Here is a 13,315-nt window from a genome sequence, read left to right as displayed (position 1 = left end):
TCACATCATGCAATATATAAAGAATAACTATTATCAGACTGCATCAATCATTTCTATCATCAACTCCTTCTTGAACAACTACAACTATGGTCTCAGAGAAAACGAAACGGATGAACTCAGCAACAAGAGGCATGCTGGTATATCATGCGCTGCTCATGACCCTGTAGCATCTTCTGATGCCGGAGGTCTTGCTAACTCCTCTGCTCATGCTCCTCGTGTCCGCTCCAAATGTAACAACTGCGTTGTTGTGAATGTCCACCGAGAATCTTCAATCCTCGATGGGATCCTACATACTACTACAAAAAAGATAACAAAGCTTTGTCCTGAGCATCAACTCCCGGACTCCATTCCACCAACACCTCAAGACACGCTAGATAGAGACAACGCTGAACCCTTCACTAGCCCAACTACACAGCAAGGATCACAAACATCCTTGCTCCCATCACCTCCAGCCGATGTATTGCAGCCTAGTCCTCCAGTTGGATCACAAACATCCTTGCTCCCATCACCTCTAGCCGATGTATTGCAGCATAGTCCTCCAGTTGCAGTTGATCACCCTCCTTCTACAGTAATATGATCTGGTAGACACTAGACAGGTGTCCGCGGACAGTGGTCGGGCTATCTCGATACTGCCGGAACGCGTTAGTTAATTTCTAGAAGCTAGGCCATTAAAAATAAAACTTTATAATTTGCCCTGATGCCGCCTCCTTTACTCTTAACATTTACAATTATAATTGTTAATAGCAAACTTAAGTATTTAGATCTGCTGGCGAAGTTATTCTTTATTTTATAATTTTTGACTTTTTTAACTTTCTGTTTTTAAGCGAATCTAAATAAGTAGTGTTCCGGTGTACCTATAAATTCAGTTCGAATCTACAATCTCATGACAACTAATCTACAACTATGCAAGTATTCTAAACGCATCTAATAGAACCTCCCTCTCTCTCTCTCTCTCTCTCTCTCTCTCTCTCTCTCTCTCTCTCTCTCTCTCTCTCTCTCTCTCTCTCTCTCTCTCTCTCTCTCTCTCTCTCTCTCTCTCTCTCTCTCTCTCTCTCTCTCTCTCTCTCTCTCTCTCTCTCTCTCTCTCTCTCTCTCTCTCTCATCATGACAGCCTCGTATCACGTGATGACACGTGACCAGTCACTGTCTACCTTGCTCCTGTTTACTGTCTCCACCTACACTCACTGTCACATTACCTGCTTGACAAAACAACATGCAATACGTTTCTAATAGGACCCCCCGCGGAGGGAGGCAGTACACGTCAGTAGTCTGTATAACAGCCTCTTTCTCTGCTAGTAGTCCGTATAACAGCCTCTTTCTCTGCTAGTAGTCTGTATAACAGCCTCTTTCTCTGCTAGTAGTCTGTATAACAGCCTCTTTCTCTGCTAGTAGTCTGTATAACAGCCTCTTTCTCTGCTAGTAGTCCGTATAACAGCCTCTTTCTCTGCTAGTAGTCTGTATAACAGCCTCTTTCTCTGCTAGTAGTCCGTATAACAGCCTCTTTCTCTGCTAGTAGTCCGTATAACAGCCTCTTTCTCTGCTAGTAGTCTGTATAACAGCCTCTTTCTCTGCTAGTAGTCCGTATAACAGCCTCTTTCTCTGCTAGTAGTCTGTATAACAGCCTCTTTCTCTGCTAGTAGTCCGTATAACAGCCTCTTTCTCTGCTAGTAGTCCGTATAACAGCCTCTTTCTCTGCTAGTAGTCTGTATAACAGCCTCTTTCTCTGCTAGTAGTCTGTATAACAGCCTCTTTCTCTGCTAGTAGTCCGTATAACAGCCTCTTTCTCTGCTAGTAGTCTGTATAACAGCCTCTTTCTCTGCTAGTAGTCTGTATAACAGCCTCTTTCTCTGCTAGTAGTCTGTATAACAGCCTCTTTTTCTGCTAGTAGTCTGTATAACAGCCTCTTTCTCTGCTAGTAGTCCGTATAACAGCCTCTTTTCTGCTAGTAGTCTGTATAACAGCCTCTTTCTCTGCTAGTAGTCTGTATAACAGCCTCTTTCTCTGCTAGTAGTCCGTATAACAGCCTCTTTCTCTGCTAGTAGTCTGTATAACAGCCTCTTTCTCTGCTAGTAGTCTGTATAACAGCCTCTTTCTCTGCTAGTAGTCCGTATAACAGCCTCTTTCTCTGCTAGTAGTCCGTATAACAGCCTCTTTCTCTGCTAGTAGTCCGTATAACAGCCTCTTTCTCTGCTAGTAGTCCGTATAAACAGCCTCTTTCTCTGCTAGTAGTCCGTATAACAGCCTCTTTTTCTGCTAGTAGTCTGTATAACAGCCTCTTTCTCTGCTAGTAGTCTGTATAACAGCCTCTTTCTCTGCTAGTAGTCTGTATAACAGCCTCTTTTTCTGCTAGTAGTCTGTATAACAGCCTCTTTCTCTGCTAGTAGTCCGTATAACAGCCTCTTTCTCTGCTAGTAGTCTGTATAACAGCCTCCTTTCTCTGCTAGTAGTCTGTATAACAGCCTCTTTCTCTGCTAGTAGTCTGTATAACAGCCTCTTTCTCTGCTAGTAGTCCGTATAACAGCCTCTTTCTCTGCTAGTAGTCTGTATAACAGCCTCTTTCTCTGCTAGTAGTCCTGTATAACAGCCTCTTTCTCTGCTAGTAGTCTGTATAACAGCCTCTTTCTCTGCTAGTAGTCCGTATAACAGCCTCTTTCTCTGCTAGTAGTCTGTATAACAGCCTCTTTCTCTGCTAGTAGTCTGTATAACAGCCTCTTTCTCTGCTAGTAGTCTGTATAACAGCCTCTTTCTCTGCTAGTAGTCTGTATAACAGCCTCTTTCTCTGCTAGTAGTCTGTATAACAGCCTCTTTCTCTGCTAGTAGTCTGTATAACAGCCTCTTTCTCTGCTAGTAGTCTGTATAACAGCCTCTTTCTCTGCTAGTAGTCTGTATAACAGCCTCTTTCTCTGCTAGTAGTCTGTATAACAGCCTCTTTCTCTGCTAGTAGTCTGTATAACAGCCTCTTTCTCTGCTAGTAGTCCGTATAACAGCCTCTTTCTCTGCTAGTAGTCTGTATAACAGCCTCTTTCTCTGCTAGTAGTCCGTATAACAGCCTCTTTCTCTGCTAGTAGTCTGTATAACAGCCTCTTTCTCTGCTAGTAGTCCGTATAACAGCCTCTTTCTCTGCTAGTAGTCTGTTATAACAGCCTCTTTCTCTGCTAGTAGTCTGTATAACAGCCTCTTTCCTCTGCTAGTAGTCTGTATAACAGCCTCTTTCTCTGCTAGTAGTCTGTATAACAGCCTCTTTCTCTGCTAGTAGTCTGTATAACAGCCTCTTTCTCTGCTAGTAGTCCGTATAACAGCCTCTTTCTCTGCTAGTAGTCTGATATAACAGCCTCTTTCTCTGCTAGTAGTCCGTATAACAGCCTCTTTCTCTGCTAGTAGTCTGTATAACAGCCTCTTTCTCTGCTAGTAGTCTGTATAACAGCCTCTTTCTCTGCTAGTAGTCTGTATAACAGCCTCTTTCTCTGCTAGTAGTCTGTATAACAGCCTCTTTCTCTGCTAGTAGTCCGTATAACAGCCTCTTTCTCTGCTAGTAGTCTGTATAACAGCCTCTTTCTCTGCTAGTAGTCCGTATAACAGCCTCTTTCTCTGCTAGTAGTCTGTATAACAGCCTCTTTCTCTGCTAGTAGTCCGTATAACAGCCTCTTTCTCTGCTAGTAGTCTGTATAACAGCCTCTTTCTCTGCTAGTAGTCCGTATAACAGCCTCTTTCTCTGCTAGTAGTCTGTATAACAGCCTCTTTCTCTGCTAGTAGTCCGTATAACAGCCTCTTTCTCTGCTAGTAGTCTGTATAACAGCCTCTTTCTCTGCTAGTAGTCCGTATAACAGCCTCTTTCTCTGCTAGTAGTCTGTATAACAGCCTCTTTCTCTGCTAGTAGTCCGTATAACAGCCTCTTTCTCTGCTAGTAGTCTGTATAACAGCCTCTTTCTCTGCTAGTAGTCCGTATAACAGCCTCTTTCTCTGCTAGTAGTCTGTATAACAGCCTCTTTCTCTGCTAGTAGTCCGTATAACAGCCTCTTTCTCTGCTAGTAGTCTGTATAACAGCCTCTTTCTCTGCTAGTAGTCCGTATAACAGCCTCTTTCTCTGCTAGTAGTCTGTATAACAGCCTCTTTCTCTGCTAGTAGTCCTGTATAACAGCCTCTTTCTCTGCTAGTAGTCTGTATAACAGCCTCTTTCTCTGCTAGTAGTCCGTATAACAGCCTCTTTCTCTGCTAGTAGTCTGTATAACAGCCTCTTTCTCTGCTAGTAGTCGTATAACAGCCTCTTTCTCTGCTAGTAGTCCTGTATAACAGCCTCTTTCTCTGCTAGTAGTCCGTATAACAGCCTCTTTCTCTGCTAGTAGTCTGTATAACAGCCTCTTTCTCTGCTAGTAGTCTGTATAACAGCCTCTTTCTCTGCTAGTAGTCTGTATAACAGCCTCTTTCTCTGCTAGTAGTCTGTATAACAGCCTCTTTCTCTGCTAGTAGTCCGTATAACAGCCTCTTTCTCTGCTAGTAGTCTGTATAACAGCCTCTTTCTCTGCTAGTAGTCCGTATAACAGCCTCTTTCTCTGCTAGTAGTCTGTATAACAGCCTCTTTCTCTGCTAGTAGTCTGTATAACAGCCTCTTTCTCTGCTAGTAGTCTGTATAACAGCCTCTTTCTCTGCTAGTAGTCCGTATAACAGCCTCTTTCTCTGCTAGTAGTCTGTATAACAGCCTCTTTCTCTGCTAGTAGTCCGTATAACAGCCTCTTTCTCTGCTAGTAGTCCGTATAACAGCCTCTTTCTCTGCTAGTAGTCCGTATAACAGCCTCTTTCTCTGCTAGTAGTCTGTATAACAGCCTCTTTCTCTGCTAGTAGTCTGTATAACAGCCTCTTTCTCTGCTAGTAGTCCGTATAACAGCCTCTTTCTCTGCTAGTAGTCTGTATAACAGCCTCTTTCTCTGCTAGTAGTCTGTATAACAGCCTCTTTCTCTGCTAGTAGTCTGTATAACAGCCTCTTTCTCTGCTAGTAGTCCGTATAACAGCCTCTTTCTCTGCTAGTAGTCTGTATAACAGCCTCTTTCTCTGCTAGTAGTCGTATAACAGCCTCTTTTTCTGCTAGTAGTCTGTATAACAGCCTCTTTCTCTGCTAGTAGTCTGTATAACAGCCTCTTTCTCTGCTAGTAGTCCGTATAACAGCCTCTTTCTCTGCTAGTAGTCTGTATAACAGCCTCTTTTTCTGCTAGTAGTCTGTATAACAGCCTCTTTCTCTGCTAGTAGTCCGTATAACAGCCTCTTTCTCTGCTAGTAGTCTGTATAACAGCCTCTTTTTCTGCTAGTAGTCTGTATAACAGCCTCTTTTTCTGCTAGTAGTCGTATAACAGCCTCTTTCTCTGCTAGTAGTCTGTATAACAGCCTCTTTCTCTGCTAGTAGTCTGTATAACAGCCTCTTTTTCTGCTAGTAGTCTGTATAACAGCCTCTTTTTCTGCTAGTAGTCCGTATAACAGCCTCTTTCTCTGCTAGTAGTCTGTATAACAGCCTCTTTCTCTGCTAGTAGTCCGTATAACAGCCTCTTTCTCTGCTAGTAGTCTGTATAACAGCCTCTTTCTCTGCTAGTAGTCCGTATAACAGCCTCTTTCTCTGCTAGTAGTCTGTATAACAGCCTCTTTCTCTGCTAGTAGTCCGTATAACAGCCTCTTTCTCTGCTAGTAGTCTGTATAACAGCCTCTTTCTCTGCTAGTAGTCCGTATAACAGCCTCTTTCTCTGCTAGTAGTCTGTATAACAGCCTCTTTCTCTGCTAGTAGTCCGTATAACAGCCTCTTTCTCTGCTAGTAGTCTGTATAACACCCTCTTTCTCTGCTAGTAGTCCGTATAACAGCCTCTTTCTCTGCTAGTAGTCCGTATAACAGCCTCTTTCTCTGCTAGTAGTCCGTATAACAGCCTCTTTCTCTGCTAGTAGTCTGTATAACAGCCTCTTTCTCTGCTAGTAGTCCGTATAACAGCCTCTTTCTCTGCTAGTAGTCTGTATTTAACAGCCTTTTTCTCTCATCCTTTCTTTCTTTTGAGTTTTCTTGTAGTATTGTAGCTGTAACTCCTTTTAAAGAACATAGCAACTACACAACTATCAGCTTGGTAACGATAAGGTGGTATATGTAAACATGTGGTAAAACGCTGATATATGCAATAATATAATCATATGTTAACGTGCACTATGCTTGTTCTATTTAATGGTAAATCAAGATGAATATTATTTATTATTAAAAACCGTTGATAAGAATCGTAAATCTCGCTCAAGTGTGACACAAGTGATCACGTGACTCCTTGTTGTATTTGTCTCATGATCTGTGTTAACTGTTAAAACCCACCATGTGAGCTATGTCGTAATCTTTATGTTCGGTTTATTAAGCTCTCTTGAAGTGAAATGTTAAAGATGATTATTTATTTGAGTTTGATATTTTACAACTTGTCGTCTCTTGTTTTCTTCTTTTTCTGATAGAAATTCAAGATTGCTATTATTTGTGGAACAACTATCTAGTATCTATGAATCTAATTAATTCATGGTATAATTAAATTGTTTTTGCCAGTTAAACTAACAGTAACCGATTATTTTAGTTATGATTGTTAGTGGTGCTGGAAGAAGATCACTGGACGCGTGCCAAATATCACCCTCTAAAAACGAGATTGTGTTGGATCCTAACCTTAACGCGGTTAGTGCAATCCCTCTTTATTATTTACAGATTATCATATCATATCATATCATATCATATCATATCATATCATATCATATCATATCATATCATATCATATCATATCATATCATATCATATCATATCATGATCATAATATGACATATCATATCATATCATATCATATCATATCATATCATATCATATCATATCATATCATATCATATCATATCATATCATATCATATCATATCATATCATATCATATCATATCATATCATATTATTATATTATGATATAACCAGGATTCTGAAAGTGACCCATCTTTCTAGCCCCTTATATAAGTGGAGTCAGTAGTTGCCTATTGGTATTAGTGTTACTGTGTACTGTATAGTCATGTTATCTTTAACCTAATCAGATTAAAGTATTAATTATATCCTGCTTAATTAATTTTATCCTGCTTAATTAATTATATTATGCTTACACCTTACAGAGCGAGGTAGAGATTTGTAGAAGAAAAACTAACTCTACCCCTTCACAACCCTCTTCACCTGCCCCAAAACCTTCCGGTTAGTCACGCGGTGAAATGTGTGACGTCACGTGGTGAGATGTGTGACGTCACGTGAGGGAGTGTGTGACGTCACGTGGTGAAGTGTGTGACGTCACGTTTTTTAAAGTGTACTGTTTTTTAAAGTGTACTGTTAAGTTAATTAATTTTGAGGACTGGTTACCAACAATTGTATGCAAATTTTAATTATTTAAATTGTGCATTTAGTTAATAATAACAGGTTTGAAACGAGCTACACAATGGTCAGAGGACGTTGAGGAATGTTACAGGTTCCAGACAGCCGGCTACAGAGACATTATGGAGTACTGTCACGTGCAAGGTTTGTTAACGTTAACCCCCCCTCTCCCCCCCCCCCCACCTCCCCCCCTTAATCACGTGACAGTTGCAGCTGTCTTCTTCTAAGTTCTAACTGATGTTTGTTTAGTTTCTCTTTCCTTTACAGGCTGTCACTTTTATAGATTATAGAGATTTTTATTCTCTATTTTTATTCTCTATTTTTATTCTCTATTTTTATTCTCTATTTTTATTCTCTATTTTTATTCTCTATTTTTATTCTCTATTTTTATTCTCTATTTTTATTCTCTATTTTTATTCTCTATTTTTATTCTCTATTTTTATTCTCTATTTTTATTCTCTATTTTTATTCTCTATTTTTATTCTCTATTTTTATTCTCTATTTTTATTCTCTATTTTTATTCTCTATTTTTATTTGGTAATTTTACCCCTTATTTGAGGACCTCAAGAAAGGAAGTTAGAATTGCGTTATCGAAGACAAGGAGCCTTCTCTCACTAAATTCCGTTATGTATCGAATATTTTATAAAGTAGTTAAGTGCTGACCTCAAAATTCTTAATGACTTTTTAAATGTTTCTATGACCTTTATAGTAAAATCAAATAAAAGTCTGTTATGATTCGCGAGTCAACCTTAACCTTTGACCGACAAACTGGTGCCGTATAATAATATTAATTATTTCTAGCTTATTTTAAGACTGATTCCGCTCTTTTAACCATTTATCGTAAGTAACTCATTTGCTCCTCCTTTTGCTAACAATCTTGTGATCTCACATAATGTTTCCTCTCTGTTACGTCCCCCTCCTCGCTGCCACCCTAGCCACTGTGCGAGGGCAGGAGTGGACCGGACCAGATGTGTTTACCAGGTGGACTGGGGACCCTTATGAAGGATGGACCACTGGCCTCACTAATCAGTGGAGGGAGGTAATATCAACTACTAGCCCCCTTCTCACGTCTACATATCTCATGACAGGAACTTGGCTGGAGATTAATGGTTACAGGTTAGGTTCTGTGATGGAGAACGGAGCTTACCCAGTAGAAGCTAGAACGTGGTGGGACGCAGAGCAGTACGGGCCAGTGTGTGACGACAGGTTTGATGACAGAACTGCTCACGTGCTGTGTTGGATACACGGACACACGCGCGGACACAGAACTTCTTATGAGACAGAGTTGGAGTTTATCAGCACTTCCTTAACCTGCTGGAACCACGTCATGGTATTTGGGCCTGGAATCACTTATGATGGGGAAGAATTCTTCAGAAACAGAGATTACGAGACACCACACGTGTCTTACTTTGGTCAGTTCTCCGATAACTGCGCGGCGCAAGAGTACAAACTGGAAGAATTCGGCGATAAAGTGTTGCCCTGCACTAAAGATCAAGCCGCTGCAGTATTCTGCTACCCGACCAGGGAGGAGACAAGATACGAGGTGCACAGCGTTGAAACAAAAACAGTCTCCAAGAAGAAGTTCACAGTCACAGTTGGCCTCAAATTTGTAAAAGTCGGGGAAAAAATCGACCTCCAGGGAAAAGATGTCTTGAAAGATCCTGATCACAAGATAGGAATTGATTTTGGGGCTGTGGCATGTGGAAAAGATCAAAAAGTTGACCTGACTGTGTCAAAGTCAAATAGCGCGCTATTCGAGCTAAAGGGAAAGTTTGGGAAGCGTTGCAAAGAGGATGTGGATTTGCTACATATGGGGGAAATATTCTGGACTGTTAAAATGAAATCCTGAGGTTCTCTAAAATTTGTTATCTTTTTATCGAAAATAGTGCCAGATAATGCATGCAAAATAACTCTATACTATGGACATAAAAAACAATGAATTTGAACTTAGAAATGTTGATCTATCTTGTATGGTATATTATAATTAATATTATATAACTATAATTGGCTGTATAATTTATTGTCTCAAACATTGCACAATTTATTTGCTAAGATTTATAACAAATTAACCCCATTTATCTGTACCATTTATTAAAGGTATTCTCTTTAATCTCTGTCATATAATATTTTCATTTGCTAAAGCTTACACAAAAATAATATGCGAAATGATAGATGAATCCCAAAGTTGAAAGTATATTTTTAACCGTTAGAAAACCCTTTATTGCAGGTTTTTCTGAAAACGAAGTGAAGCGGTGGCCTCATAACGGTTATATCAAGATGTTACTTTCCCGCAAGGGAGGGTATATCTATTTCGACAAAGCGAGGGAGTGTCAAGACAAGGACCTCCACAAGTGCAAACTGTTTAACTACAACGCTGAGAATCAGTAGAGAAAATTAGCGCTGCTGGTATGATTAAAGTTACAGACTCACTCTATAGCTCTATATTCTCGCGCAATTTTCCTATACTCCCAGAATGGTTTTGAATTGGTTAAGCTGTAACATGCAATAAGATAAAAAATCTTCAATGTTCTTTTGTTCATGAGTTTCCGAATTGTATAAGAGTCAATTTCAGTTAAATATTCAGAATCTAGGAAGAGATTCCTTTTTTCCTTTAAAGCAAAGAATTAGAAATTTTACTACACTTTCGAGTTAAACCACGGAATTACATTTGATTTGTATCAGAAATAGGATCGATTGTTAATTATGTACAGATATTGTATAAAACTAAAAGAGTAATCTCTATAAATATAATGTATAATGATGTATGATATTATTAAAGTGTAAAATCTATAATAATATTAAGACCCAAAAGAAAAAAGTTCGTTTTATTTATGCTTTATTAATTAAATTGGATTTTAGTGTACATCTTAAGTATTATAATTATATATGTAATAAGCGCCATGAAAAACACTCGATCTTCGCGATTTTTCTAAACAGTTGCGCGAAAAACTATCTCGATCACGTGATATGACCGTATAATGTATAAGGAAGTTGATATAATTTCTCTCCAGGGTTAGCAGGTTAGGGTTTCAGATCAGATTATCAATTATAGGGCTGGGTTGTAGTTTAGGTTTCAAATAGTCATTCTGCATTCAGGCCAGGACTTAATTGACGATGTCAATTCATGGCAGCTCGGCGCGGCACAGTAGCGCATGTCGCTGTGAGAAGCCTTATTAAGTGCGCGGCGCGGCACAGTAACGCATCGCGCTACAAGGCCAGGACCACTGTGAGAATGAAGAACGTGTTAAGAAATTCACGTGACAGTCGAGTGTAGACTGTAGAGTGATGATTAATTTGTAGGTTTATAACCTACCAGGACGCGCGCCGAGTTGGACTCGTCGACGGTCTTTGTAGCGCGATGCACTACTGGGTCGCGCCGCGCATCAAATAATTCTTCTCGCAATCGGTAGATCGGCGAGATGCACCACTGTGCCTCCCCGAGCTGCGAAGGATTGACATCGTGAATCAACGACAGTCTTTGAAACAAATATCTACGAATTCAGCGCGCGTCTTGGTAGGTTATAAACCTATTGTCATACGTTGTATGACCCGCCGCGCACGAAGTGCGCGGCTCCCCCTGTATCGTCAGGACGATAGTGAAACACCATAGTGAAACGACCGTGGTGAAACGACCATAGTGAAACGACCATAGTGAAACGACCGTGGGGGTCGCAACGTGATACAATAAACCTACGAGTTAAAAGGACGAAAAATCGATAATTTCTATAAGGACATGATATAATATAATAGCCTGGGCCGGGTCCCAGGTATCAAGCGCACTTTAACCTGGTTGACCATTGTTAATGGACTGGCCCGGCGCGTGCTACTTCGAAGAAATTTAGACGCGAGTAACATCCGTCAATAACCTGGTAAATAGTAATATTTTTACATGATATTTGTTACCTGCTTTTAATCCTATTGAAAATATTGTTCCTGGCCAAATTTATCGCTGTTCAAAAGTTAGTGCAGCGCTCGCGCCTCAAAAGCGCTCCCACAAAGCTAAAAGCGAATTAGTAGAACGTGCACGATAAAAATAAACTTGCTCGGATTTTAAAAAATTGTTGTACCATACCACTGTTTTCTAAAGAAGGTGAGCTTTTTGACAAAACCTTTTTGGAATAATGAATAATGAATGAATTTTGCCTACCCAGAAAACCTTACCGGCTAACATGTTGCAAAAAACTTCCGGTTTTTTGCAACATGTTTTGTGTTGATCGTTTTGTAAAAGTAACGTTTCTCCCCAGGGGGGAATTTAAAACAACGTAGATTTTGAAGAGCCCAGCAGACCTTACTGGCTAGCGATATTACTACAGGGTGATCGCCTTTTCACAGCTTGTTGAGCTCCGCGCGCGCTCGTGAGTTCATTGCATTTGCACGCTTCAAACATTCCAAAGATGCAATTGTACCGCGTACCACGTGATACGATTCAGCCAATCAGAGAACAACAATCTGCAAAGTTAAAGCTGTGCAGTTTTATATGACCTAAAATATGACTTTTCGCGATAATTCAAAATCTACGTTGTTTTTAATTTCCCCCCTGGGGGGAAACGTTATTTTTACAAGGCGAACATTTTATTGAAAACCAGACGTTTCTATCTCTTTTACTTTCAAAGTTAGGCTCCAGCCAGTAAGGTTTCCTGGGAGTTCGAGTTATCTTCAAATCTCCAGAAAAGTGTCATTTTGGGCCGATCAAAAGTTTGCAACTTTAACTTTGCAGATTTCTGTACTTTGATTGGCTGAATTGTGTCATGTGCTAGCTGCTCAACATTGGAATGCGCCACGCGTGCAACTCATGCTAAATTGTAAATGATTAATGTCGCGCGCCGTCTGTTAAAATTAAACCACTTCTACCCAGGAAAACCTTACCGTTAGGGGCCTAACTTCGGAAGTAAAAGAGATAGAAACGTTTGGTTTTCAACGAAATGTCCGTCTCGTAAAACTAAAGTAAGCTCCCCAGGAGCCAAATTGAAAACAATGTAGATTTTGAATTATCGCGAAAAGTCATATTTTAGGCCTTATAAAACTGCGAAGCTTTAACTTTGCGGATTCTTGTTCTCTGATTGGCTGAATCGTATTACGTGGTACGTGGTACAATTGCATTCTTGGAATAATTGAAGCGTGGAAATGCAATGAACTAACGAGCGCGCGCGCGCGGAGTTCAACAAGCTGTGAAAAGGCGATGATCACCCTGTAGTAATATCGCTAGCCGGTAAGATCTGCTGGGAAGGTCTGCTGGGTATGAGATAGCCGAGAAGCTGCAAAGGGGGGGGGGGGGAGGGGGGTTGATGGCGAGTTATGCTTTGTCAAAGTGGATGCTTTTTGTCATACGTTGTATGACCCGCCGCGCACGAAGTGCGCGGCCCCCCCTGTATCGTGGGTGTCACGGCTTTTACTAATTCGCTCGCCCAAAAATTTCACGTGACTTTGGTTTTTATGGTTTTGCAGCCGTACAAAACGGTTTTACATAAATCCTAATCCCAACCCTAACCCTAACCATAACCCCGAAGCTAACCATAACCCTTACCACAACCCTAACCCTAACCCGGGCCCTATACTAAACAATCGAATTCGTATTTTACTAGCCTGTCACGTGACCAAAACGGTTTTTTGCCCATAACTCTCCAGGAAAGCATTTTAACCCTACGTCATGGGGGGTGATTCGGAATCAGCGTCCAAAAATACACCGATCTGGATCACTTTCATGCCCAAAAGGCCTTTTCACAAAAATTTTCTTAAAATTTGGGCGAGCGATTTAGTAGAAGCGGGGTGTCACCGTGGGTGTCACAACGTGATACAAGATGCTTTTAAAAATGAAATCGAAAGTCTTTAAACTGCGCGTTGTATTGGTTTTCGAGTCGCATAACTTGTGACGAAATACCCAATTAAAGCTAGTACAAGCCAAACACAAAGATATCTCGTGTACA

General features: G+C 40.5%; 1 protein-coding gene across 1 annotated transcript; it reads left to right on the top strand.

Annotated features, from left to right (window-relative positions):
- Nucleotides 1–6,565: 6,565 nt before the first annotated feature.
- LOC134813959 (meiosis expressed gene 1 protein homolog) lies at nucleotides 6,566–10,058 on the top strand. The gene is made up of 4 exons (XM_063821909.1): nucleotides 6,566–6,670; nucleotides 7,142–7,217; nucleotides 7,437–7,535; nucleotides 9,619–10,058. Exons 1-4 carry the CDS (start codon nucleotides 6,578–6,580, stop codon nucleotides 9,777–9,779), a joined length of 429 nt encoding a protein of 142 aa, XP_063677979.1. The 5' UTR covers nucleotides 6,566–6,577; the 3' UTR covers nucleotides 9,780–10,058.
- The last annotated feature ends 3,257 nt before the right edge of the window (nucleotides 10,059–13,315 follow it).

The sequence above is a fragment of the Bolinopsis microptera genome, chromosome 4 (genome assembly GCF_026151205.1).
Source record: "Bolinopsis microptera isolate Bmic1 chromosome 4, MBARI_Bmic_1.0, whole genome shotgun sequence".
Lineage (NCBI taxonomy): Eukaryota > Metazoa > Ctenophora > Tentaculata > Lobata > Bolinopsidae > Bolinopsis > Bolinopsis microptera.
Note: the sequence above shows the minus strand (reverse complement) of the source record. Positions and strands in the feature narration are given on the sequence as shown.

Coding starts and splice junctions, on each gene's coding strand:
- LOC134813959 (XM_063821909.1), top strand. CDS start 6,578: ATGATTGTTAGTGGTGCTGGAAGAAGATCACTGGACGCGTGCCAAATA. Junction 6,671..7,141: donor TGGATCCTAACCTTAACGCG/GTTAGTGCAATC, acceptor TACACCTTACAG/AGCGAGGTAGAGATTTGTAG. Junction 7,218..7,436: donor ACCTGCCCCAAAACCTTCCG/GTTAGTCACGCG, acceptor TAATAATAACAG/GTTTGAAACGAGCTACACAA.